Genomic DNA, 27,348 nt, shown 5'->3' on the forward strand with positions numbered 1-27,348 from the left:
ACCACGCGGGAGCGCGCCTCCGGGGGCGCGCGCTCGCTTCCTAGACCCTCACAAGCAAGCGTGGTAGACCTACGTCAGTTTGCCTGTGAGGGGCTGACCGCCGACGTAGATAGTCGTGCGGCGGTCGGCAAGTGGTTAAAAGACTTTGGTAATGTGGGTATTTTAGTGCATCAAAATATCACTCAAAAAAGAACACATCAATAAAAGCATAATTTTATTTTCATAATAAAAAATTAAATTGATGATAAAGTCTTGTTTTTTTTTTGTTTTTGTTTTTTAAAAACAAACATGTTATACTTACCTGCTCTGTGCAGTTGGTTTTGCACAGTGTGACCTGGATCTGCCTCTTCTCTGGTCCCATTTCTGTGCTCCTGGCCCCTCCCTCCTCTTGAGTGCCCCCACAGCAAGAGCTTGCTATTTGGGCACCCGAGCCGAGTCACAGCTCCCTGTGTCCATACAAACACAGGGCTGCGCCTGGCTACTCCCCTCTCTCTCCTGATTGGCTGACTGACTTTGATTGACAGCAGCAGGAGCCAATCACACTACACTATTGTCTCAGCCAATGAGGAGGGGAATCTCGGTCAGTTGGGAAACTCCTGCAACATCGCTGGATAAAGATGGACTCAGGTAAGTATTAGGGGGGCTGAGGGGCACTGCTGCACACAGAAGATTTTTTATGTTAATGAATAGAATGCAATGCATTAACATAAAAAAAAAGGCTTGTGCCTTTTGTCATCAACTACAGTACTAACATGAGAGTGTATAATACAACCAGTGGGGGGGATTCAAAAATTTTAGTAACCAGTTCCGACTTTCAAGCATGGTGTAATTTTTTTTATCTAATGTCACTTAGGGGTCCGATCTGTCCGCTGCAATGTTGCAGTCCCACTAAAAATCGTAGATCGCCGCCATTATTAGTAAAACAAATAAATAAAAATGACATAAATCTTTTCCCTACTTTGTAGACGCGATAACTTTTGCGCAAACCGATCAAAATTCGCTTATTGGGATTTTTTTTTACCAAAAATATGTAGCAGAATACAAATTGGCCTAAAATGATGAAAAATTTTGATTTTTAATTTTATGTAAAGGGAATGTTCTATAGCAGAAAGTGAAAAATATTGTTTTTTTTTTTTTTTTTTCAGAATTGTCGCTCTTTTTTTGTTTATAGCGCAAAAAATAAAAATCTCGCAGGTGATCAAATACCACCAAAAGAAAGCTCTATTTGTGGGAAAAAAAGGACATCAATTTTATTTGGGTACAGTGGTGCTGTTAAGCCGTTCTGAAGGAAGCGGGTGGAGGCAGAGCCAAATCTGAGTAGGCGACGCGGAGGAGGAAGAAGTGACTTCACTGGTTGTTAGACGCCAAGCGGCTCCGCTCTAGCAACCAGTGCTGTATGTGTGGGCTCCCACAGCAGAGAGAGAGAGGCCAACCAGAGCCAGCGGAGTCGGATGGTAGGGTCACCGTCTGCTGAACAGTAAGTCCGACTGGAGTGACAGACTGACAGTGACCCCCCCTTTTTTGGCAGCTTGCATCTCCGGTTTGCACTGGTTTGGCGAACTTGCAAAATATTAGTAACAGGTTTGCATGAACCGGTGCGAACTGACCGAATCCCACCACTAAATACAACAAGCATGAGATAGAACAGATGTATTGACTTGTTCCACCAGAAAGGAGCTTCTTTAACTGTTTTACGACCACCCGCCGCAGTTATACTGCGGCAGGCAGCCCCTCCCAGGTAAATCGGCGTACATGTATGGCGCTCGCTCTCGGGAGGCTAGGGGGCGAGCGTGCGCTGCCTGCGGCACGCTCCCGCCCCCGTTCATCAGTGGGTAAGTGGCTCCGATTGCCGCCTGACACCCGCAATCGTTCCCCGCTGGAAGAGAAGAACGGTCAGCTGTTGTAAACACAACAAACTTCTCCCTGCAATGATCATAGAGCACATGTGATCCTTCTATAAATGGTCACATGTCTCTATGGTCATTTCAGAAGCCACGCCCCCCCCCCCACAGTTAGAATCACTCCCCTAGGTTCACATTTAACCCCTTGGTCACCCACAATGTTAACCCCTTCCCTGCAAGTGTCATTATTACAGTAACAGTGCATATTTTAGCACTGATCAGTGGCGGCTGGTGCTCAACATTTTTGGGGGGGCGCAAAAAGAAAAATGTAATAGGTATTGCTTCGCGGCAAAAAACGCTGTAAAAAAATTGCGTGACTTTGAGGTCATGGTACAGGCATGGCACAGGTGATGGTATAGGCATGGCACAGGTGATGGTATAGGCATGGCACAGGTGATGGTACAGGCATGGCACAGGCATGGCACAGGTGATGGTATAGGCATGGCACAGGTGATGGTATAGGCATGGCACAGGTGATGGTATAGGCATGGCACAGGTGATGGTATAGGCATGGCACAGGCATGGCACAGGTGATGGTATAGGTATGGCACAGGTGATGGTATAGGCATGGCACAGGCATGGCACAGGTGATGGTATAGGCATGGCACAGGCATGGCACAGGTGATGGTATAGGCATGGCACAGGTGATGGTATAGGCATGACACAGCTGATGGTATAGGCATGGTACAGGCATGGCACAGGTGATGGTATAGGCATGGCACAGGTGATGGTACAGGCATGGCACAGGTGATGGTACAGGCATGGCACAGGTGATAGTACAGGCAAGGCACAGGTGATGGTACAGGCATGGCACAGGTGATGGTATAGGCATGGTACAGGTGATGGTATAGGCATGGCACAGGTGAGGTCACAGGTCTGCTTCAATCACTTACCTGCTCTCCTCCTGGGCTGCCTGCGAGACGTCCACGGCGCTGCTCCTCTCCTCGAGTCCTCTTCTTCCGACGGCGGCAGGATTCCGGGAACCGTCCACGGCGCTGCTCGTCTCGTCCTCTTCAGTCTTCTGGCCTTTCCGATCGGTCCGGGCGGCGGGAAGGAGATCGGCCGGTGACGATGCGTGACTGACGCACGCACCGGCACCGCCCCCATTGCGACGTCAGCGGGGTCAGCAATCGGATGTCCTGGATGATGATTGGTCCAGGCTGGAGACTGGACCAATCACAGCCAGGATATCATGAAAGTGGGGGTGTCCTAGCGCTATGACCTGCGCCCAGGTTACGTCCCAGAAGGCAGTCAATCGGCGCCTCTTCTGGGTCGTAAAGCCCACCCCCCCCCCCATAGCCACCACATAGGCCGGCGAACGCAATTTTTTTTTTAAAACGGTCCGATCTGTCCGCTGCAATGTCGCAGTCCCGCAAAAATTCACAGATTGCTGCCATTACTAGTAAAAAAAAAACCAATAAAAAATGACATAAATCTTTCCCGTAGTTAGTAGACGCGATAACTTTTGCGCAAACCAATCAAAATATGCTTATTGCGTTTTTTTTTTTTTTTTTACCAAAAATATGTAGCAGAAGACAAATTGGCCTAAAATGTTAAAAAATTTTGATCTTTACATTTTTTTTTTAAATGTCATATAGCAGAATGTGAAAAATATTGTTTTTTGTTTTTTTTTTTCAAAACTTGCTCTTTTTTGTTTATAGCGCAAAAAATAAGAATCGCACAGGTGATCAAATACCACCAAAAGAAAGCTCTATTTGTGGGAAAAAAGGACATCAATTTTATTTGGGTACAGCATCGCACGACCGCGCAATTGTCTGTTAAAGTAACGCAGTGCCAAATCGCAAAATAGGGCCTGGTCAAGAAGGGGGCAAATCCTTCCGGTCTTAAAGTGGTTAAGATCCACTTGATTATTCAATCATTATCACAGTACAGCTGACAAGTAAAAAAGTACTGTACATATATGAATTCATGTATACGTTACATCAGTCATTTTTATATACAGAAATTGGTGAAAAAATGTAGGAAGGTTAGCGCTATAGGGAAGAGGAAAAAGGTGTGACAGAAAAAAAAAAAAAGGGGGACAGAAAGAAAAAGAACGCAAGATTTGATGACAAAGTCAAAACAGTTATTTGTTAGAATTGGAGTGATGCGCGTTTGGCCAGCATTACAGCATAATCAAGGTTAGACTAACTCATAGTCAGTAGCGGAATATGGAAAAAGTTCCCCTTATGTTGGTGTCATGCTGCTAGCTTTGCCAAGTGGGGTTGGCCCAGGAACTATGCAGGCACCTTCATATGGGAGGTCAATCATCCCCTAGCTCAAAGAACACAGCTCAAGGATCCACTAGTAACCTCTGGAGGAACCCAAGGATTCACGCTGGTTGCAAATAGTTGGCCAAGACATATTTAAGGAGCCAAGGTATTTTAAAAGTGAACCTACTTTTACGCTGGTTTTACTCGTTACTAAAAGATATTATTTATTTTAAAGTTTGGTAGGTGCAAAGTTATCTTTCTTTGATAATGATAGATACTGTAATAAAATAATACTCCAAAGAGCTATAGGGCACGGTATACATGAATAAGTGTTTGTACCGCTGGTCTCTTTTTCTGACACACATTTTTTAAACATATTTTAGGTCTTATGTATGTTTGCTCCCCAATTACTTGCAGACACATGATCATGAAAGGACAATTTTGCCATTACTTTGTGCTTGCACAATTAATACAACCATTCAAATGCCTTAAATTTTCTAGGCTGGTAACTTTTTCCAGCTGTTTTGCACATCTTGGGCTGCAAGAAAATGCGACTTGTTGTTGTTCATTGGAATACAGAATGTGCAAAAGATTATCATCAGAAATACTCAAATGATCAAAAAATGAAACAATGAGCAATGAAAGACTTGACCATTAAAGATGAGAGCATCTTGTTTAACTAATGTGTAACTAATTATGTGCAGCTGAACTGTAGCATGTCATAGCTTGTGGCTGATATCAAGGGCTCATTTACACTTGCTTCGGCTCCCACATAACGGGCCTACCACTTCAACATGGTTTTTTGATGTGTTTTTGATGCTTTGGTTATGCTTCTGTGATGCATCGATGATGCATTTTGAAGCGTTAATGAAGCTTGGCAAATGCCCTGTGTGTGTTGGTTTTCCATTTGTTTGAAAGGGGCCCAGTAGAACCCCAGCTCATTAGTAACCCTGGTCAGCAGATCCCCAGCTCATGTGTATCCTCGTTCAGCAGATCCCCAGCTCATGTGTATCCTCGTTCAGCAGATCCCCAGCTCATTGGTTTCCTCGTTCAGCAGATCCCCAGCTCATTGGTATCCTCGTTCAGCAGATCCCCAGCTCATTGGTATCCTCGTTCAGCAGATCCCCAGCTCATTGGTATCCTCATTCAGCAGATCCCTAGCTCATTGGTATCCTCGTTCAGCAGATCCCCAGCTCATTGGTATCCTCATTCAGCAGATCCCTAGCTCATTGGTATCCTCGTTCAGCAGATCCCCAGCTCATTGGTATCCTCATTCAGCAGATCCCTAGCTCATTGGTATCCTCGTTCAGCAGATCCCCAGCTCATTGGTATCCTCATTCAGCAGATCCCTAGCTCATTGGTATCCTCGTTCAGCAGATCCCCAGCTCATTTGTTCCCTCGTTCAGGAGATCCCCAGCTTATTAGTACCCTCGTTCAGTAGTAACTCCTCAGCCTCTACTGATCCTCTGGTTTTCTGATCCTTCTCTCTGGTCCATGCTCACCTGCCGGTAAATTGCTCCCACACTTCACACCATTTGTGACATTGCTAGTTTCTCTTGCTCTGGTCCCCCACCTCTGCTGATCCTCTGCTGTTCAGTCCTCTTTCTCTGGTCCCCACTTACCTTCTACTATAGCGTTCCCATGTTGCACACATGTGTGCCAGTGTCTGCTAGTTGTTCCGCTCCAGGCCGAACCCCGCTCACCTTCCTGCTGCTCCACACTGCACATCAGAGGTGATGTCAGCACCAGACACTCCCAGAATATACACATGAACCGGAAGTGACTGCTGATAATGCCTTTCTGGTTCGCCTGTTGCTTTAAGAGTGCAGCCTGGGATCTCTCATACCTGCAATACCTACAAAGCAAAGCCAAAGCTGAATAAATGCCTCTCAAAAGCTGCAGGTGCTGTAAGCGACTTCTTTGGGGCTTTGAAGACACTTTCAAGCACCAAAAAAAGCAACATGGGGTAACATTTTTGAAGCAAAGCAAACACAATGTGTACAGTGTGAACAGGACTGTAAGCTTACCATTTTATTTAGTGACAGGTGCTTTGATTGGCATTCGGATTGCTTTAAAGCGGAGTTCCACCCAAAAGTGGAACTTCCGCTCATTTGCTTCCTCCTCCCCTCCGGTGCCACATTTAGCACCTTTCATGGGGGGAGGGGGGAACGGGTACCTGTTTTTGACAGGTACCCTTCTCCACTTCTGGGAGACAGCGCCGCTGCGCTATTCCTCAGAAGTTTGGACCCCTCCTCCAAGCCAATCCGAATGCAGTGTGCTTCGTGCATGCGCAGCGGCATTAGGGACCCGTCTGTGAAGCCGCGAGGCTTCACTGCCGGGTTAGTGAAAAAAGAGGGCGGTGTGGAGACCAACAGGACTACTTATGACTTGCTAGCAAGTCAAAAGGTCAACTCTCAACCAGGGCTTGACAGGAAATGCCAGTCGGCTCAGTGTAACCAGGGAGCCACCGCAACCGGGAGGTTCCCGGCGGCAGCACCTGACAGACGATGCAAACATCGGCTGCGGTGCCGACATCACTGGACTCCAGGACAGGTAAGTGTCCTAATATTAAAAGTCAGCAGCTACAGTATGTTTAACTGCTGACTTTTAATTTTGGGAGGGGGAAGGGGGAAGGGGAGGGGGGTGAGGCTGGAACACCGCTTTAAGAATGTGTGCCTAATGCCACATTTTGAAGCAAGTGTAGACGAGCCCTTAGGGCTTGTTCTGTTTTTGTTTTTCTTACTATGGATAAAAAATCTTAGTTTTACAAATAAACATTTAGTACATTTTGCACCAATGAGGCTGGATTTGCAGAGCAAAGTCCATTTTTAAGAGAAAGCGCAGCAGATATCTTTTCTTTTGGACATTGTGGGATTGATTTACTAAAATAGGCTGTTTACTTAGCAAAATCAAATTTCATTTTGCAAGTTTCCCTTAGCTTAGGAAATGAGCTGAAGCTCTGCTGACTTCTATTATGCAATCATGTGCAAGCAAAAATACTCTTTTTATATGTTTCTTGCACTTGATTAGATATTTGCAAAGTAAACTTTCATCACATTCACTAACATATTTGAGACTTCCCTTGTAAAGTGAAAATTCAGTTAGAAAAGTGAACATGCTCTACTCCTCTAGTAAATCAACGTCCCGTATTTCTGATTAAAACCTTGACAGGAACTAAACTGAAGGAGGAGGAATAAATCACTGGGGGTTGATTTACTAAAGGCTAATAGGATGTTCACTTAACAAGGGTAGTTGCATTTTGCATGGGAATTTCCCCCCCGAGCTTAGTGACTGTGGTGAAATTTCACTTTGTAAAGTATATCCAATAGCCTCCAAGGAAAATAAAAAAAACAGCATTTTTTGCTCATACATGATTGGATGATGGAAGTCAGCAGTGTCACTTCATTCACTAAGCTCTGAGAGTTCCTTTGCAAAGTGAATAGTCTATTTGCCCTTAGTAAATCGGCCTCAGTGTCTTTAAACAAAGTGCAAATATTAGCTTGAGCTTTTGAACCCTGTAAACAACAGGCTTCCTATAACATGGCAGATAAGGATCCACAGCTTAACATAAGCAAATACAGCTCCACTTGCTGGATGAATATAAAAATAAAATATATTTGTATGTAATACTTCATATTTTCCTGACTAAACTAATATCTATATTTTTCTAAAAGTCTTAAAAGATGAATTAATAACGAAAATATGTGCAAAACCTGTATAGTATACATTCCCTTAAATGTTGGTAAATTGTTTCAAGTCAAAGTAATGGGATCTGCCAGAAATCTATTATTCTCCAAATTTTCATTTGAAGCTGACAACACAGTGCCTCTGCCGCACTAAAATCCCAAGCAGTGTTGTCAGTCCTGCTTTGTTCTCTGCAGAACTGTAGAACATCTCCCCGCCTCTCCTCATCTCTATAACATAAAGGAGGAGGGGGGGGGGGGGTGTAGTCAAGCAGAGTTGTCATTTCAATTTAGGAGTTTACTGGATTTCTAGAAGGATCAACGCTATATGTTTCTGTACTTGCAGTATTTTTAAAGAGACACAGAAAGAAAAGCATGAAAGGGATGTTGCTCAATATTTTTTATTTTGCTGAGACATACACTTTAAAGTGGAGTTCCACCCATTTTCGTAACTTTAGATGTATGTAATCCCCTTTAAAACGACTTTTACCAATGGAAACTTTTTTTTTTTTTTTTTTGCTAGTAAATACCTTATTTTCTTGTTTATTCCTCCTCTCCTCACTTCCGGGTCCGATCGGCGATGACGTCATTCGGCGATTCGCGGTGTGTGCTGGGATGTATTCCATTCCAGAAATCTCGCAGTATCACCCAGGAGCTGAACTGTGTGTATTCATGCCGTGACCTGCCCCGCCTCCACCCCGCCTCCTCTCAGTGAGTTGTACTGTATGCATTGTATTCAGGCCGTTCTCTGCCCCGCCTCCGCCCCGCCTCCTCTCAGTGAGCTCAGTGAGGATATAATGCTTTCAGTCCTCGCTCACTGAGAGGAGGCGGGGCAGAGGCAGGGCGGAGGCGGGGCAGAGAACAGCCTGAATACAATGCATACAGTACAACTCATTGAGAGGAGGCGGGGCGGAGGCGGGGCAGGTCACGGCCTGAATACACATAGTTCAGCTCAGCTCCTGGGTAATACTGCGAGATTTCTGGCATGGAATACATCCCAGCACACACTGCGAATCGCCGAATGACGTCATCGCCGATCGGACCCGGAAGTGAGGAGAGGAGGAATAAACAAGAAAATAAGGTATTTACTAGCAAAAAAAAAAAAAAGTTTCCATTGGTAAAAGTCGTTTTAAAAGGGGTTACATACATCTATGTAATCCAACCTATTAAAAATGGGTGGAACTCCGCTTTAAAGTATGGGGAACAAAAAAAGAAAATAAACATACATACTCAGAATGCAGAATGGGTCTGATGCTGTAGCTGTTCCCCACTGTCTCTAAGCCCAAGAACTGAGCGATCACAAGACCACTGATCTCTCGGTAAATGTCAGTCACCGCTCTCTGATCTGCCTCTCCAGTGCTGACTGGAGCACCAGTCTGGGCAGGGGACAGGAGCAGCTGGCTCAGGCTCTCAGTGGCGTGCTGAGTGGCCAAGCCAGCTGCCGGTCAGGCATCCGGGTGGATCCTAACATTATTGTCAGGATCCTTCCAGAGCCTGGATTGGCTATGTGACATCAGCTGACAGCAGGCTTAATCCCGCTGACGGCTGATTCTGGGTCATAGGAGTGCAAAAATAAAAGAAGTATAGCCAAAAAAAGCTTTGGCCATACTATTTTAATTTCACCATACAACATTAAAAACGCTTATGGAACAGAGAACTCATTAAATATAAATGATGTTACATTCTATTGGTATACATTTACACACAACCAGTGCACTTATTAGTGCATTAGTGAGCCCTGCTTTTCCTTGTAATACGTGTGACATTTGGCCACCCCTTCGTTGATAGATCTGTGGAAAAGTACGATCTTGTCTCTCACAGTTGAAAAAGCCTTGATCCCATTAAATCAATAGAGCAGGTAAATAACATTGAGCCTGGGTTCACACTAATGTGATGCGGGAATCAGCGTGATTCTAGTGCGGATCGCATCGCATTGCATCCCCCTCGCAGGCATTTCACACTGCTCTCTACAAACAGCTGATGGTGTCAATACAAAGTTAATGACGCCCCCAGATTGGTTCGCAGATCGCTGTGTGAACTGTGAATTTGGATAGGAATCAGATCGCATGGGTGTGAACACCCATGCCAGTCAGTTCCAATGCGGGAAAAAAAGGTTCCTGCAGCATTTTCATGCGAATGCAATGCGAGTTCAGCCATACATACTATATGGGGAAATTCGCATCGCACAGACATCCCATGTGATCTGCACAGCAATACGGTGCGAGTTACATGCGATGTCTGTGTTCACAATAGTGTGAACCCAGGCTGAAACTGAATAAACAAAATAAGTATTTTCAAAGTATTTAACTAAATCTTATTATTTTAGCAATATATTTTTTAACTTGTGGTATTGTTTGTATGTTTGCATGGGATTTTTGTGGTTTTATTTTCTCTTTGAGATTATCCAGGTGTTTTCACTATATTTTTTTTTTTTCCAAAAGACTATATTTTTATATAATTTATATAATTACTTGCAAAAATGTATTCGTAAGGAACTATTGTTTGATTGGGTTTAACAAAGTTATTTTTTAACTAAACCCCCTTACTATTTTAAAAATAAGCTACCGTACATCACTAAGACTGTTTACTGAGCAGGGCTGTGCTAGCCCCATGACTGGTTTTAGGCCAGAAAGCATCATTTTGCTGGCAAAGGCGAGCGAACCTTGCTCAAGGGTGCTGGCAGCCTGAGATGTTTAACCACTTAAGCCCCGGAAGATTTTACCCCCTTCCTGACCAGGGGGTATTTTGCGATTCGGCACTGCGTGACTTTAACGGACAATTGCGCGGTCGTGCGACGCTGTACCTAAACGAATTTGACGTCCTTTTTTTCCCACAAACAGAGCTTTCTTTTGGTGGTATTTGATCACCTGTGCGATTTTTTGATCACGCGCTATAAACAAAAAAAGAGCGTCAATTTTGCAAAAATAACAATATTTTTCACATTTTTTTATATGAAATTCCCCCAAAAAAAAAAGTAAAAATCAAAATTTTTTAAAATTTTCGGCCAATTTGTTTTATGCTACCTATGTTTGGTAAAAAAAATCGCAAAAAGCGTATTTTGATTGGTTTGCGCAAAAGTTATCGCGTTTACTAACAAAGGGAAAGATTTTTGTCATTTTTGTTGTTTTTTTTTTAACGCGTAATGGTGGCGATCTGCGATTTTTTTTGCAGTACTGCGACATTGGGGCGGACAGATCGGACCCTTGACTGACATTTGTGACACTTTTGGGGTTACCAGTGACATTTCTACAGTAATCAGTGCTATACATATGCACTGTTACTGTAAAAATACACTGGTTGTGAAGGGGTTAACTTTATTTGGAAGGGAGGGGCTGTGTGTATCCCTAGGGGCGTGCTTTCTACTGTGATTGGCTGTGGCTTGAGCTGTAAGGACACTGATCAACGGATCTACATACTAGATCCGTTTTATCAGTGTCTTTACAGCGAAGAGAATGACAGGCAGCTTGTTTACACAAGCTGCCTGACATTCTCCCTCTCCCCCGCCGATCGCCGAGTGACCGGCGGACATCGGGTCCGCTGGTCACACGCGCGGGGGGGTCCGTGACCACGCGGGAGCGCGCCTCCGGGGGCGCGCGCTCGCTCCCTAGACCCTCACAAGCTAGTGACGTAGCCCTACGTCACTTTGCCTGTGAGGGGCTGACTGCCGACGTAGATCGGCGTTAGGCAGTCGGCAAGTGATTAAAGCGTAACTCCACTTTTGTTGAAAAAAAAAAAACATTCCCCTCTGGGTGATCTCTGTACATTACAAGGATTTTAACAAACTTTGTTGCAGATTCCTACCTTTTGTTATTCTGAAGAATTTATTGTTTGTTCCTCTGTGCTGTGTGGGTCAAATGGGAGTGGTTTCATAATTATCTATCAGCTGTGGCAGCTGCAGGGCACTAATGATGAAATCTGCTGGGGCTGCATCCCACTAGATGTGTTCCTATTGGGAGTATCTCATCAAAAATGAAATTTTTGTTGCAGAGGATGCCAGAAATCTGACTTGTATCTTAGGCAGACTTCTGGGAAAATTGGTGAGCCAATCACACAAGCAGGAAATTATGTTTCTAGGGTGTGGTCAGTATACATTTTGTGTATAGAACAGCTCCAGGTGGCCATATTGCATTTTCAGAAAATTACAACAGCTGCAGATTGAAAAAGAATGGTCATTTTTAATCAAATTCAATAACATGATTTGTGTCGCAATTGTATACGCTATATTGTTTTTTTTCTTTATTTTCTGTTTTTTCCCCATTAAAGGGGAGTTACCCTTTAAGACCAGCCCAATAACTCATGGTAGGTTCTCTTCAATCATGACTGTGATAACCCAAGATGTTCTTATCAATATATCATAAACATGATTATCATTAGAATGTTAAAGAAGGACTGTTTTGAAAAATATTGAATTTTAATACCTCTGTGGGATTGTGACAGTGAGTGATAGTAAAGAGAATATGATTTTTATTTAGTTATTTAGAATTTATTATCCTCCCTAACCATGTGAAGGCCAAGCTGTCCAGCAAAAGTGGCAATTTTCAGGACAAACTATAAAGGCCTCCTGCACATGAGTGCCTAAGGCAATTTACCATACATTTCTGTCCCCCCCCCCCCCCCATCCTAACCAGGCACCCAGGTGGTGAGTACAGCCTCCCATAGATATAATTGTCTGTGTGCAACTGTACTCTGGGTATACGGCTGTGCTCACAAAACAAGAGTATAGCATACAGGTGTATGCAAAAATAGAAATGATTCTATTTCTTACATATGCCAGTATGCAAGGCCTGGACCAGTTGAGGCTCCAGTGCCACATCCGGCCCTTTGGCAGTCCCTATCCGACCATTGAAGCACCCCTGGCAGCATACCTCTTTGAGCCTGTCAGCTTCCTCACTGAAGAGGCATTGCCTAGAACTTAGACATCCTAATGCTCCCCCTCCACTCTGCTACCCTGGCGAGTTCTTCCTGTGTTAGCCCCTGTATGCTGCAAACTCCAGGAGCCATGCTCCTGTTCTTCACTCCAGGTCAGAAATCCCCCTGCACCGATCTTAGGCTCTCTCTTCTATTAGTCATAGTGCTTTTCAGAGGGCAATTCACAGGCAGTGAGGAGGTGTTATATCGCCTCCCTGCCGCCTGATTTAACCGTATAATGCACATTACTGCGCTCCAATCTCATTCGTTGCACAGGGCTGTTGCGTAACCCCATTGAACTCAATGGGTGAGTTTGACAAGCTGTGCCGCTCATCAAACTCTGCACCACGATTTAAAAATGCTGCAGTCCCAAAGCATCACAGCCATGGCATGTGAATAGCCCCGTCCACGTCCAGCTGTTATTACAGTTCAGGTGGGTGGTCACGGCTGCCCATTTTTATTACCCACCAACCACCCTTCTGAAAGAGACCTATTTCATGACCTACTTTGTATCTATTATTCCTAGCGCCAAGTGTTTGCTTTCAATATGGTTACATACTTACAGACCTTCCTGGTTCAAAAATTAACCACTTAAGCCCCGGAAGATTTTACCCCCTTCCTGACCAGGGGTTTTTTTGCGATTTTTTACTGCGTGAATTTGACGGACAATTGCATGGTCGTGCGACGCTGTACCTAAAGGAATTTCACGTTCTTTTTTTCCCACAAACAGATCTTTCTTTTGGTGGTATTTGATCACCTGTGCGATTTTTTGATCATGCGCTATAAACAAAAAAATAGCGTAATTTTTGCAAAAATAACAATATTTTTCACTTTTTTTTTTATATGAAATTCCCCCCCAAAAAAATTTAAAAATCAAAATTTTTTAACATTTTCGGCCAAATTGTTTTACGCTACATATGTTTGGTAAAAAAAAAAAATCGCAAAAAGCGTATTTTGATTGGTTTGCGCAAAATTTATCGCGTTTACTAACAAAGGGAAAGATTTTTGTCATTTTTGGTGTTTTTTTTTTTAACGAGTAATGGCGGCGATCTGCGTTTTTTTTTGCGACATTGCGGCGGACAGATCGGACCCTTGACTGACATTTTTGACACTTTTGGGGGTACCAGTGACATTACTGCAGTAATCAGTGCTATACATATGCACTGTTACTGTAAAAATGACACTGGCAGGGAAGGGGTTAACTGTATTGGACAGGGAGGGGTTAAGTGTGTCCTAGGGGCGTGATTCTAACTGTAGTGGGACAGGTCTCCTAGTATAAAAACAAAGATCAACGGTTCTACATAGTAGAACCGTCTGATCTTCATTTTTACACAGGGGTGAATGACAGGCGGCTTGTTTACATAAGCCGCTCTGTCTTTCTCCCGCTGTACCGGCGATCGTAGTGTGACCGGCGGACATCGGGTCCGCCGGTCACACGCCCACACTCCTTTGTGAACGAGCCGAGGCGGGTGCGCGCTCGCCCGCTATTGGCTCTAAAAGGAGTGACAGGCGAGTGACGTAGACCTACATCACTCTGCCTGGCCGGGGCTGACTGCCGCAGTAAATATACTGTGAGCAGTCGGCAACCGGTTAACATTGTTAAGGATTGAATTAGGTTCTGCCCTCCACATCAGTTCCAGTTTCTGATGTGGCCCCTTGGGAAAATGAAATTATGTTGAATGGATTTAGGCACCTGTGTGCAAGAGCCCTAACACTATCAGGGGTGTATGGGCAGCCAAAGCAAGCTTTTTAAAACATTTAATATTTAATTAAATGTTGAAATATTGTTAAATAACAAAGTGACCATTATAAGCACCCTGGCAATCCTATAGTTTACTCTCTCCAGGACCATTATCACTGTCACTACTTTTGCTGGACAGCTTGGCCTGCACATAAATCGGGGGAAAGATAGAATTGAAGGTATATGGAATAAAAAAGGGTTGTACATGCTGGAACAAGGCATTGAAAAGCCAGGGGACTATGTTGAAAATATATGTAACTATATCCTCTACTATTGTTCTAATAGAAATAGAGTGCAGATAATGACTGACTCACCCTTAAATATTCTGACTACCATTGTTGCATGTACTAACTACAATAGGTTATCAGGAACATTTTTGTGGAATTTACTTTTTTTAATTAATGTCTTGTCAAAAGTTTGAGTGTCTTTATTTCTAAGTTACCTTTTTTTTGTGAATAGGGGTACTATGTAGACCTTGTTCATTCACTTAAGAAGGGCGGTACCTGGGGGTTCCCTTATTACTAGAGTGGACTTCCAGAATCCAATAAGCCCCCTGCCTTCAGACCCCCACAATCACCAGCTAGGGTTGTGGGAAAGAGGCCCTTGTTCTTATCAACATGGAAACAAGTTGTTTTGCCAAAGGGGTCCCCCTGGCAAGGCATCCCTCCATATTGAGGGCATGTGGCCTAATATAGTTCCAGTATAAATTTCCTCTGGGACCTCACACTGTTTTTTTTTTTTTTTTTATGCATGGAGTACCCCCTTCAAATCCATACCAGACTCAAGGGGTCTGGTGTGCATTTTAGGGGAGCTCTAAAAATATATATATATTTTTTTTTTTTGCATTCTTGCTGTAGGAAGTGCTACAGAAAAAGGGATGCACACCAGTCATACCACACACTGCATGTTACTACCCCACAGTCCACCAAAGACCATGCATAGCAAAGAGAGACCCTGCAAAGCAACCAGAGATTCTGCATAGCAACCAGAGACCCCGCATAGCAACCAGAGACCCTGCAAAGCAACCAGAGACCCTGCATAGCAACCAGGGGCCCTGCATAGCAACCAGAGATCCTGCATAGCAACCAGGGACCCCGCATAGCCACTTGAGAAGGAAGAGGTGGGACAAATTTAGATTATGGGGGGTGCCCAATTTTAGTTTTGCCTCGGGCAGCACAAAACCAAAATACACCACTGACTATATGTATAACTTGTCAGTTCCAGTCACATGCAATAAACAAACTTTGATGGGTAAATTTAGTGATGCGATTTGTATTTTAATTCCTGTGTATGAAGGACCCACAATACACGAAGTGCCCCGGGCCCCTCAAGGTCTAAATATGACCCTGGGTAGGCTCCTCACTGACAGACTGCACTGGTAGGACACTCAGGTACCAGAAGCCATATCTCTCAGTCAGTCAGTGAAGCTGATTTTTGTGAGGTACATGGGTCTGCCTCCACACTAGCAGTGTACACAGATACCAGAACCCACATCCCCCAGTCAGTGAAGCTGATTTTTACGAGGTACATGGGTCTGCCTCCACACTGGCAGTGTACACAGATACCAGAACCCACATCCCTCAGTCAGTGAAGCTGATTTTTACGAGGTACATGGGTCTGCCTCCACACTAGCAGTGTACACAGATACCAGAACCCATATCTCTCAGTCAGTGAAGATGATTTTTGCGAGGTACATGGGTCTGCCTCCACACTGGCAGTGTACACAGATACCAGAACCCACATCTCTCAGTCAGTGAAGCTGATTTTTGTGAGGTACATGGGTCTGCCTCTACACTGGCAGTGTACACAGATACCAGAACCCACATCTCTCACTCAGTGAAGCTGTGTATAGTGGAGTATATGTGTCTGCCCCTGTATGTGCACACAGGGAACAAAACCCATGTTTGTCAGTCAGTAAAGCTGATTTTTGTGGGACACGTGAGTCTGCCCCCAGAATACAGTCACCAGCACTCATGGCTGCTTTCACACTGAGGAGTTTTTCAAGCGCTTTTGCGTGAATAAAAGCTCATGAAAAGCTCAAGAAAAAATGCATCCCTTTAAAATCAATGAATATGTTCACGCTGGGGCAGTGCGCTTCTGTTGCGGTGAAAAAAATCCTGCTTGCAGCATTTTTGAAGCATTTTTGAAGCTAAAAAACGCCCCAAAAATGCACCTTCCCGTTGAAAGCAATAGAAAACGCTGTAAAATGCAGGAAAAACGCAGGAAAAACAGACCCACAATGAGTTTTTGGTGGGGTGTCTTAGTCACATGTCCTTTAAAAACTGCAAATGCGGTAAAATTGCGGCAAAAACACATATGTGGCCTGTGCGTTTACTGACGGTTGGCAACCCTGTATGTCAGTGAAGCTGATTATTGTGAGGTTTGTGTGTCTTCCTCCTCACTGGCAGTGTACACAGGCACCATGACACAGATCTGTCAGTCAATGAAGCTGATATTTGATGGATACATATACAGTGTCTACTTCATCACTGACAGGCTGAAAGTGTACACAGGCATCAGAACCCATGTCTATCAGTCAGTGAAGCTGATTTTTGCTAGGTACATGGGTCTGTCTCACATTTGGCAGTGTACACAGATACCAGAACCCACATCTCTCAGTCAGTGAAGCTGTGTAATGTGGAGTATATGTGTCTACCCCCCGGTATGCATACACAGGAAACCAAATCCATGTTTTTCAGTCAGTGAAGCTGCGTAATGTGGGGTATATGTGTCTGCCCCCCTGTATGTGCACACAGGGAACCAAAACCATATTTGCCAGTCAGTGAAGCTGCGTAATATGGGGTATATGTGTCTACCCCCCTGTATGTGCACACAGGGAACCAAAACCATATTTGCCAGTCAGTGAAGCTGCGTAATATGGGGTATATGTGTCTGCCCCCCCTGTATGTGCACACAGGGAACCAAATCCATGTTTGCCAGTCAGTGAAGCTGATTTTTATTGGGTACATAAGTCTGTCTCCTCACTGCCAGGCTGGGAGTGTACCAGAGGCGTAACTAGAACCTTCAGGGCCCCGATGCAAGAAACCATGAAGGGCCCCTCAGACCCCTGGCCGGGGCCCTTCCCTTCAAGCCCGGGGCTCTTCCCACTAATCCTGGGGCTCTTTAATCTCATTGCATGGCCTTTTATTATGGTCCCGCATCAGGATCCTTTCACAAGTTCTGCAGTGGGCCCCCTTCCTGCAATCTTGGGGCCTCCCCACATTGGTGAAATGCCAGGGCCCGGTCGCAAGTGTGACCTTTGAGATCCTAGAAGTTCACCCACTGGTTTGCTACCGGGCCCCCTGGAGCATGGGGCCCGGTAGCGATTGCAACCCCTGCAACCCCTGTAGTTACGCCCCTGGAGTGTACACAGGACCATAGCCCATGTCTGTCAGTCAGTGAAGCTGCTTTGTGATGGATATATATGTATGCCACCTCACTGAAGGTAAACAAAGGACCATAGCCCATGTCTGTCAGTTAGTGAAGCTGTTTTCTGATGGATATATATGTATGCCACCTCACTGAAGGTACACACAGGACCATAGCCCATGTCTGTCAGCAGGGTTGCCAGCTGTCAGTAAATTTACAAACAGTATGTAAATTATGTGATTTTTACATCCGTTCATAAATTTCTGTAACAAACATTCATGGACAGATGTAAAAATCACAGATTTTACAAACGGTCTGTGAATTTACTGACGGTTGGCAACCCTGTCTGTCAGTCAGTGAAGCTGATTTTTCTTGGACATATATCTCTGACTCCTCATTCACAGGCAGGCAGTGCACACTAGCACAGAAACCCATGTCTGTCAGTCAGTGAAGCTGGTTTTTCTGGGACATATATCTCTGACTCCTCATTCACAGGCAGGCAGTGCACACTAGCACAGAAACCCATGTCTGTCAGTCAGTGAAGCTGGTTTTTCTGGGACATATATCTCTGACTCCTCATTCACAGGCAGGCAGTGCACACTAGCACAGGAACCCATGTCTGTCAGTCAGTGAAGCTGGTTTTTCTGGGACATATATCTCTGACTCCTCATTCACAGGCAGGCAGTGCACACTAGCACAGGAACCCATGTCTGTCAGTCAGTGAAGCTGATTAATGTGAGGTAAATGTGTCTTCCTCCTCACTTACAGTGTACACAGGGAACAGAACCCATGTCAGTGAAGCTGATTTTTAATGGATATACATGAGTTCCGCCCATTTTATATAGTTGCTATGTACCTTATCCCCTTAAAAAATGCTTTTACCAATGTCATTTTTAATTTTTTTTGTAAGGAAATACCTTTTTTCTTCTTATTTCAGCTGCACTTCCGGCAGTGGCCGCCTAGGTGATTACGTCACTAAGCGATTCGCAAGGGCTCCTGGAATAGCCGCCTCATGTATCCCAGCAGTCCATGCGCATCGCCTAGTGACCAAATCTCACGTTATTTCCAGAACAGAAATGACGTGAACAGGAGGACTGGGATGTCCTTATTGACAGTTTCTATAGCAATGAGGTGGGAACTTCCGCCGATGCCACTGTTGCTATGGCAACCTGTCAGGAAGAGGGAGAAACGCGCAGTGGCATTACTACATAGCTGGGAGATCAGGAGGTGCATGCTGGGTAGCCAGCTGCACCTTATCCTGGAAATACACATGAGCGGGCTTCAGATGCCCACATCCCCAATGGCCCCTGCCAGCTTCAGAGATCATGTAAGTTATTACAGATTTAAAAATAACAAGCATGAAGGCACTTAGGAAAGGATCCAAATATTAATGTACCAGTACTAACAATCATGGGGAAGCTTTTAAAAACAATTGATTATGGTGACTGGAGCTCCGCTTTAATGACAGGCTGGCGGTGCACACAGATACCATAAACCATGGCTGTCAGTCAGGGAAGTGTTTCTGTGGAATAATTATGTCTGCCTCCTCATTGACAGTACACACAGCCAGAGGCGGCTCTAGGCTTTGTGAGGCCTAAGGAAAACTTGGACATGAGGCCCCACTCACACCCATAATGGGAAAAATAATTCAAGCGATAAAAATTAACTGTATAAATTGCATATATTAAGAGTCTTAACCTTTGTACTATGAATTCACAGTTTCTAGAATTTTCTCTAACCAATTCTTTTTTAATCAAAGATCATTAAACATCGGGTATGTATGTATATATATATATATATATATATATATATATATATATATATATATATATGTCTGCCCTTACATCACAGTCCCCAGCATTTCCCTATAGGTCATGATTTCCTGAGTCCCTCCTTACATCAGAATTCAGTGTCTCCCCTTACATAAGAGTTCTCCTTTAAATCAGATTCCCCCCAGCATCTCCTCCTTACATCAGAGTCCACAGAATTCCTCTTTACATTAGAGTCCCCCTCTTAAATCAAATTTCACAGAGCCCCCTTTACATCAGAGTCTCCAGAGTTTCTCCCTTACACTGTAAGAGGGAACTCTGAAGACTCTGATGTAAGAGGAGTTCTGGGAACCCTGATTTAGGGGGAATGTTGGGGACTCTGAAGTAAGGGGAGTTCTGGGAACCCCGATTTAAGGGGTAATGCTGGAGACTCTGATGTAAGGAGAGTTCTGGGAACCCTGATCTGAGGGGGAAAGCTGGGGACTTTGGTGTAAAAGGGAACTCTGTGGTCACCAAAGCTCCCCCTTGCATCAGAGTTTCCAGAGACCCCCTTACACTTCCCTTCCTCAGTCTGCCACAGTCTAGGGCACGACAAGTCCCACTGCAGAAGGCTGCCATACCTGAGTCCCCACAGAGGGCACTGTAAATTCCAGTGTAGTGCACTGCCATTCCTCCCTGAGGAATGGAAGCCTGCAATGCTTGGACTTGTACTACTCTCTGTAGGGGCCTGAGGAACTACTGCCTGCTATCCTAAGACTTGTAATGCCCTCTGTGGGGACTAAAGCATGGCAGCCTGCTATTCTGGAACTTGTAGTGCCCTCTGTGAGGGACTGAGGATTCCTCAGTCCTCCACATTCCAGGGCACTATAAGTCCCAGCATAGTGGGCTGTCATTCCTCAGTCCCTCAAAGCTGGGGGGGAAAACAACAGAGTTAAACATCTAAAGGACAACTCCAACCAAAACTACCAATAATGTACAGAGTCCATATGCTATATAATGTCAAAGCCCCGCTACCCCTCACCTTCCACCTCGGGTGCTGTCATTGTGTAGGGCAAAGGGCTACAGCTCCACCATGTTTGGCTTTGATGTCAGATATGCAGGACTGGTTCAGCTCCACTCTCTTCCCTGGCAACTGACTCTGGCATCACGGGGGGCCTCTCCTCCTCCCCCAGCCACCCAGGGGCCCTCTCCTTCTCCCCCAGCCACCCAGGGGCCCTCTCCTTCTCCCCCAGCCACCCAGGGGCCCTCTCCTTCTCCCCCATCCACCCAGGGGCCCTCTCCTTCTCCCCCAGCCACCCAGGGGCCCTCTCCTTCTCCCCCATCCACCCAGGGGCTCTCTCCTTCTTTCCCAGCCACCCAGGGGCCCCTCTCCCTTACCTCCAGCCACCCAGGGGCCCCTCTCCTTCTCCTCCTCAGCCACCCAGGGGCCCTCTCCTTCTCCTCCTCCAGCCACCCAGGGTCCCTCTCCTTCTCCTCCTCAAGCCACCCAGGGTCCCTCTCCTTCTCCTCCTTCAGTTACCCAGGGTCCCTCTCCTTCTCCTCCAGCCACCCAGGGGCCCTCTCCTTCTCCTACAGCCACCCAGGGGCCCTATCCTTCTCCCCCAGCCACCCAGGGTCCTTCTCCTTCTCCCCCAGCCACCCAGGGGCCCTCTTCTTCTCACCCAGCTTCCCAGGGGCCTTCTTCTACTCCCCCAGCCACCCAGGGGCCCATCTCCTTCTCCCCCAGCCACCCAGGGGCCCTCTCCCTCTCCCCAAGCCACCCAGGAGCCCTCTCCCCCAGCCACCCAGGGGCTCTCTCCTTCTCCTCCAGCCACCCAGGGGCCCTTTCCTCTTCTTCTCCCCCAGCTACCCAGGGGCCCTCTCCTTTTCCCCCCAGCCATCCAGGGGCCCTCTCCTTCTATCCCAGCCACCCAGGGGCCCTCTCCTTCTATCCCAGCCACCCAGGGGCCCTCTCATTTTCCCCTAGCTACCAAGGGGCCCTCTCCTCCCCCAGCCACTCAGGAGCCCTCTCCTTCTCCCTCAGCCACCCAGGGGCCCTCTCCTCCCTTAGCCACCCAGGTGCCCTCTCCTTCAGTCACCCAGGGGCCCTCTCCTCTTCCCCTAGCCACCCAGGGGCCCTCTCCTTTTCCCCTAGCCACCCAGGGGCCCTCTCCTTTTCCCCCTAGCCACCCAGGGGCTCTCTCCTTTTCCCCTGGCCACCCAGGGCCCTCTCTTTTTCCCCTAGCCACCCAGGGGCCCTCTCTTTTTCCCCCAGCTTCCCAGGGGCCTTCTTCTACTCCCCCAGCCACCCAGGGGCCCTCTCCCTCTCCCCCAGCCACCCAGGAGCCCTCTCCCCCAGCCACCCAGGGGCTCTCTCCTTCTCCTCCAGCCACCCAGGGGCCCTTTCCTCTTCTTCTCCCCCAGCCACCCAGGGGCCCTCTCCTTTTCCCCCAGCCAATCCAGGGGCCCTCTCCTTCTCCCCCAGCCACCCAGGGGCCCTCTCATTTTCCCCTAGCTACCAAGGGGCCCTCTCCTTCTCCCCCAGCCACTCAGGAGCCCTCTCCTTCTCCCTCAGCTACCCAGGGGCCCTCTCCTCCCTTAGCCACCCAGGTGCCCTCTCCTTCAGCCACCCAGGGGCCCTCTCCTTTTTCCCTAGCCACCCAGGGGCCCTTTCCTTTTTCCCTAGCCACCCAGGGACCCTCTCCTTTTCCCCTAGCCACCCAGGGACCCTCTCCTTTCCCCCTAGCCACCCAGGGACCCTCTCCTTTTCCCCTAGCCACCCAGGGACCCTCTCCTTTCCCTTCAGTCTCCCTCTCCTCCCCCAGCCACCAGGGCCTTCTTCTTCTCCTCCTCCTCCACCAACCATTTTAGGACTCTTCCAACACCCCCTTTGCATAGTAGACACCACAAATCTATGACCAGCCTGCAGAGTGACAAGTCGGGGCCTGGTTACCTGTATGTTCCTGGGCCAGGGCAGAGCTCTCCTCCCAACAACCGATGATAGCAGAGTGAGCTGACCGGCAGTCACTTCCTACTGATGCAGGTACACGCCCACCGATTCCTCCACATATTAGGATTACATGATCAGACCCCCAATCCCCAGGCAGAGAAGGCGGGGTAAGTGTCAGCGGACAACAGACACCTGGCAGCCGCAGTGAAGGGACTGCAGCACACTGCTGCAACTTTTATATCCGAGGATTTAAAACAATCTTTTACTTGGGAGATTTCCCTGACTGCGCCCTTCTAAATGTTGTCGCTCCGCCACTGGCTGGGAGGCCCCTGTAGGTGCGAGGCCTTAGGCGACTGCCTAATTTGCCTAATTAGAGAGTCGCCTATGCACACAGCAATAACCCATGTCTCTCAGTCAATGAAGCTGATTACCATGAGGTACATGTGTCATCCTTCTCTCTGACACTGCACACAGGGAACAGAACTCAGGTCTGCAGTGAAGCTGATTACCATGAGGTACATATGTCTGCCATTTCACTGACAGGCAAGGCCATGTCTATTAGTAACTGAGTGAAGCGGATTGGGGTACACAGATCACTGGCAGGCTGGCACCATAGGTCATGTTTATCAGTGAGTGAAGCGGATTGGGGTACACAGATCACTGGCAGGCTGGCACCATAGGCCATGTCTATCAGTGAGTGAAGCGGATTGGGGTACACCGATCACTGGCAGGCTGGCACCATAGGCCATGTCTATCTGTCAGTGAAGCGGATTGGGGTACAAATATTACGGGCAGGCTGGCACCATAGGCCATGTCTATCAGTGAGTGAAGCGGGTTGGGGTACACAGATCACTGGCAAGCTGCCTGGCACCATGGGTCATACCTATCTGTCAGTGAAGCGGATTGGGGTACACAGATCACTGGCAGGCTGGCACCATAGGTCATGTCTATCAGTGAGTGAAGCGGATTGGGGTGTACAGATCACTGGCAGGCTGGCACCATAGGCCATGTCTATCTGTCAGTGAAGCGGATTGCTGTACACAAATCACTGGCAGACTGGCACCATAGGCCATGTTTATCAGTGAGTGAAGCGGATTGGGGTGTACAGATCACTGGCAGGCTGGCACCATAGGCCATGTCTATCTGTCAGTGAAGCGGATTGCTGTACACAAATCACTGGCAGACTGGCACCATAGGCCATGTTTATCAGTGAGTGAAGCGGATTGGGGTACACAGATCACTGGCAGGCTGGCACCATAGGCCATGTCTATCAGTGAGTGAAGAGGATTGGGGTACACAGATCACTGGCAGGCTGGCACCATAGGCCATGTCTATCTGTCAGTGAAGCGGATTGGGGTACACAGATCCCTGGCAGGCTGGCACCATAGGCTGTGTCTATCAGTGAGTGAAGCGGATTGGGGTACACAGATCACTGGCAGGCTGGCACCATAGGCTGTGTCTATTAGTGAGTGAAGCGGATTGGGGTACACAGATCACTGGCAGGCTGGCACCATAGGCCATGTCTATCAGTAAGTGAAGCGGATTGGGGTACACAGATCACTGGCAGACTGGCACCATAGGCCATGTTTATCAGTGAGTGAAGCGGATTGGGGTACACAGATCCCTGGCAGGCTGGCACCATAGGCCATGTCTATCAGTAAGTGAAGCGGATTGGGGTACACAGATCACTGGCAGGCTGGCACCATAGGCCATATCTATCAGTGAGTGAAGCGGATTGGGGTACACAAATCACTGGCAGGCTGGCACCATAGGCCATGTCTATCTGTCAGTGAAGCGGATTGCTGTACACAGATCACTGGCAGGCTGGCAGCGCACTCAGGTACCACAAGCCATTCAAACTCCCCTCCGTACCGGAGGCCCTCCCACCCCAGCTGTGCGGGCCGCTGATTGGTCTCCGCTCATCTCATTTGCATTTACGTCATTGAAGGCCGGAGGTCACCCGCCCGCGGAGCTGTCATTGGCTGTGGCCGGGTGACAGCGGCGGTGAGGAGTAGTACGGGAGGGAGGGAGGAGGGCAGGCCGGTAGGCAGAGGGGAGAGAACGGTGCGGTGACTGAGCGGACACTTCTTACATACTGCAGAGCTGACAATCATTAGCGCCCTATTCCTGTCCGGTCTCCGGGGTGTGTGTGGGGGCGGAGAGCCCCCCGATCCTCCTTCTCCGTTCTGCAGAATGATGATGATGAGGAGGAGTCCCAGCTAAGACACCGGGCCACCGATGAGCCCCATCACCGGGGAAGGGCGTGGAGAGGAGCCGTGCCATCCGATCACCCGCTCAGCCCCGGAGACCATGTTGCCATGCTGATGCTGAAGATGGAGCGGGGGGGATCCTGATGAGGAGCGAACTCCTCTCCGACCTCCTCCGATCTCCTCTCCTCCGATCTCCTCCGGGCCCCGGGACATGCAGCACGGCAGAGGCGGCACCCCGCAGGCTGCACCGTACCGAGGACTGAGCGCCTGAGACTACCGGACCTTCATCATCATCATCACCGGGCTGAGGAGGTCCCAGCATGGGCTGTGCTCCGAGCATCCACATCTCTGACAGCAGGGTGGTCTACCACAGCGGCAAAGAGTCCGATGAGTCCCCCCACCAGACCAACACTCTGTCCCAGCACAACAACTCCGTGCCCGGATTATTCATCAAATCCTCTCACACCTCCACTTATAAGGTGAGAGCTAAATCCTGCCATAGACACAGCATGGAGGGCACAGCCAGCACCGCTGCCAAGGTAACCGCATCACACGGGACCCCCTGACATAACCGCACCGCATGGGACCCCCACATATCTGCATCACATGGGGCCCCCACATATCCGCACTGCACGGGACCCCCACATATCTGCATCACATGGGGCCCCCACATATCCGCACCGCATGGGACCCCCACATAACCGCACCGCATGGGACCCCCACATATCCGCACCGCATGGGACCCCCACATATCCACATCACATGGGACCCCCACATAACCGCACTGCACGGGACCCCCACATATCCACATCACACAGGACCCCCACATAACCACATCACATGGGACCCCCACATATCCGCACTGCACGGGACCCCCACATATCTGCATCACATGGGACCCCCAAATATCCGCATCACATGGGACCCCCACATATCCGCACCGCATGGGACCCCCCCACATAACCACATCACATGGAACCCCCACATATCCGCATCACCTGGGACCCCCACATAACCGCACTGCACGGGACCCCCACATATCCGCATCACATGGGGCCCCCACATATCTGCATCACACGGGACCCCCACATATCTGCATCACACGGGACCCCCACATATCCGCATCACATGGGACCCCCACCCCCTGACATAACCAAACCACGTGGGACCCCCGCCCCCTGAAATAACCCCCCCTACGTGGGACTCCCACCCCCTGACATAACCGAACCACGTGGGACCCCCACCCCCTGACATAACCCCCCTACATGGGACCCCCACCCCCTGACATAACCGCACCACGTGGGACCCCCACCCCCTGACATAACCGCACCACGTGGGACCCCCACCCCCTGACATAACTGGGACCCCCACCCCCTGACATAACCGCACCACGTGTGACCCCCACCCCATGACATAACTGTACCACGTGGGACCCCCACCCCATGACATAACTGTACCACGTGGGACCCCCACCCCATGACATAACTGTACCACGTGGGACCCCCACCCCATGACATAACTGTACCACGTGGGACCCCCACCCCCTGACATAACCGCACCACGTGGGACCCCCACCCCCTGACATAACTGGGACCCCCACCCCCTGACATAACCGCACCACGTGTGACCCCCACCCCATGACATAACTGTACCACGTGGGACCCCCACCCCATGACATAACTGTACCACGTGGGACCCCCACCCCATGACATAACTGTACCACGTGGGACCCCCACCCCCTGACATGACTGCACAACATGGGACCCCCACCCCCTGACATAACCACACCACCTGGGACCCCCACCCCATCACATAACCATCCAATGTGGGACCCCCACCCTCTGACATAACTGCACCACATGGGACCCCCACCCCCTTATATAATCGCACTACACGGGACCTCCAACAAGGGGGGGGGGGCAGCATAGGCCTTTTGTCCCCCACCACCGGAGTAACAAGCAGGGGGGGCAGCATAGGCCTCTAATGTGCTGCAAAGGGTTAATAGGCTGCCAAGCGATAGTGTTCCTGTAAAGTATATCTTCCGTAATCCAAGGCTTCTAATTCCCATTCCCCTTTGACAAGCGGTGGTACACATGGTAATGAAACAGCAGGATAGTACATCTACCATAGAACTCCATCACCGCCGGAACATGGGGCATGGGGGGGCAGAGTGGGCCTTTTATATGCTGCAAAGGGTTAAGGGACAGGCTTTGGTTAAGTAGATCTTCCGTAATCCAAGGCTTCTAATTCCCATTCCTCCTTGACAGGCAGAGGTACACAAGGTAAGGAAACAGCAGGACAGTACATCTACCATAGATCCCCATCGCTACCACCGGAACAAGGGGGCCAGGGCCTTTTATATGCTGCAAAGGAGTAAACCCTTGGTAAAGTAGATGATCTGTAATCCAAGACTTCTTATTCCCATTCCCATTGACAGGCGGTGGTACACGAGGTAAGGAAACAGCAGGATGGTAACTCTACCATTCAACCCCACCACCACCGCCGCCAAAGCGTAGGCATTTTATATGCTGCAGAGGGGAAGCTTTTGGTAAAGTAGATCGTTCATAATCCAAGGCTTCTAATTCCCATTCCCACTCAGAGTGCTTTCTAAGCGGCATCTAACTG

At 48.1% G+C, this 27,348-nt stretch overlaps 1 protein-coding gene across 3 annotated transcripts in view; it reads left to right on the plus strand.

The window, feature by feature from the left end:
* The window catches only part of PDE8A (phosphodiesterase 8A), a 461,419-nt gene that overhangs the window by 122,131 nt on the left and 311,940 nt on the right, over nt 1–27,348 (plus strand). Inside the window, exon 1 of one of the 3 annotated variants that reach the window (XM_082254021.1) lies at nt 24,683–25,262. The exons of 1 other annotated variant lie outside the window; for it this stretch is intronic. In XM_082254021.1, the coding sequence (XP_082110147.1) occupies nt 25,044–25,262 (219 nt within the window). In that variant the 5' untranslated portion in view covers nt 24,683–25,043. Of the gene's footprint in view, nt 1–24,682; nt 25,263–27,348 lie in introns of those variants that run through there. One more of the 3 variants, XM_082254022.1, reaches the window with a different exon arrangement.

This window comes from Pelophylax lessonae (genome assembly GCF_965119305.1).
Source record: "Pelophylax lessonae genome assembly, chromosome: 4".
Lineage (NCBI taxonomy): Eukaryota > Metazoa > Chordata > Amphibia > Anura > Ranidae > Pelophylax > Pelophylax lessonae.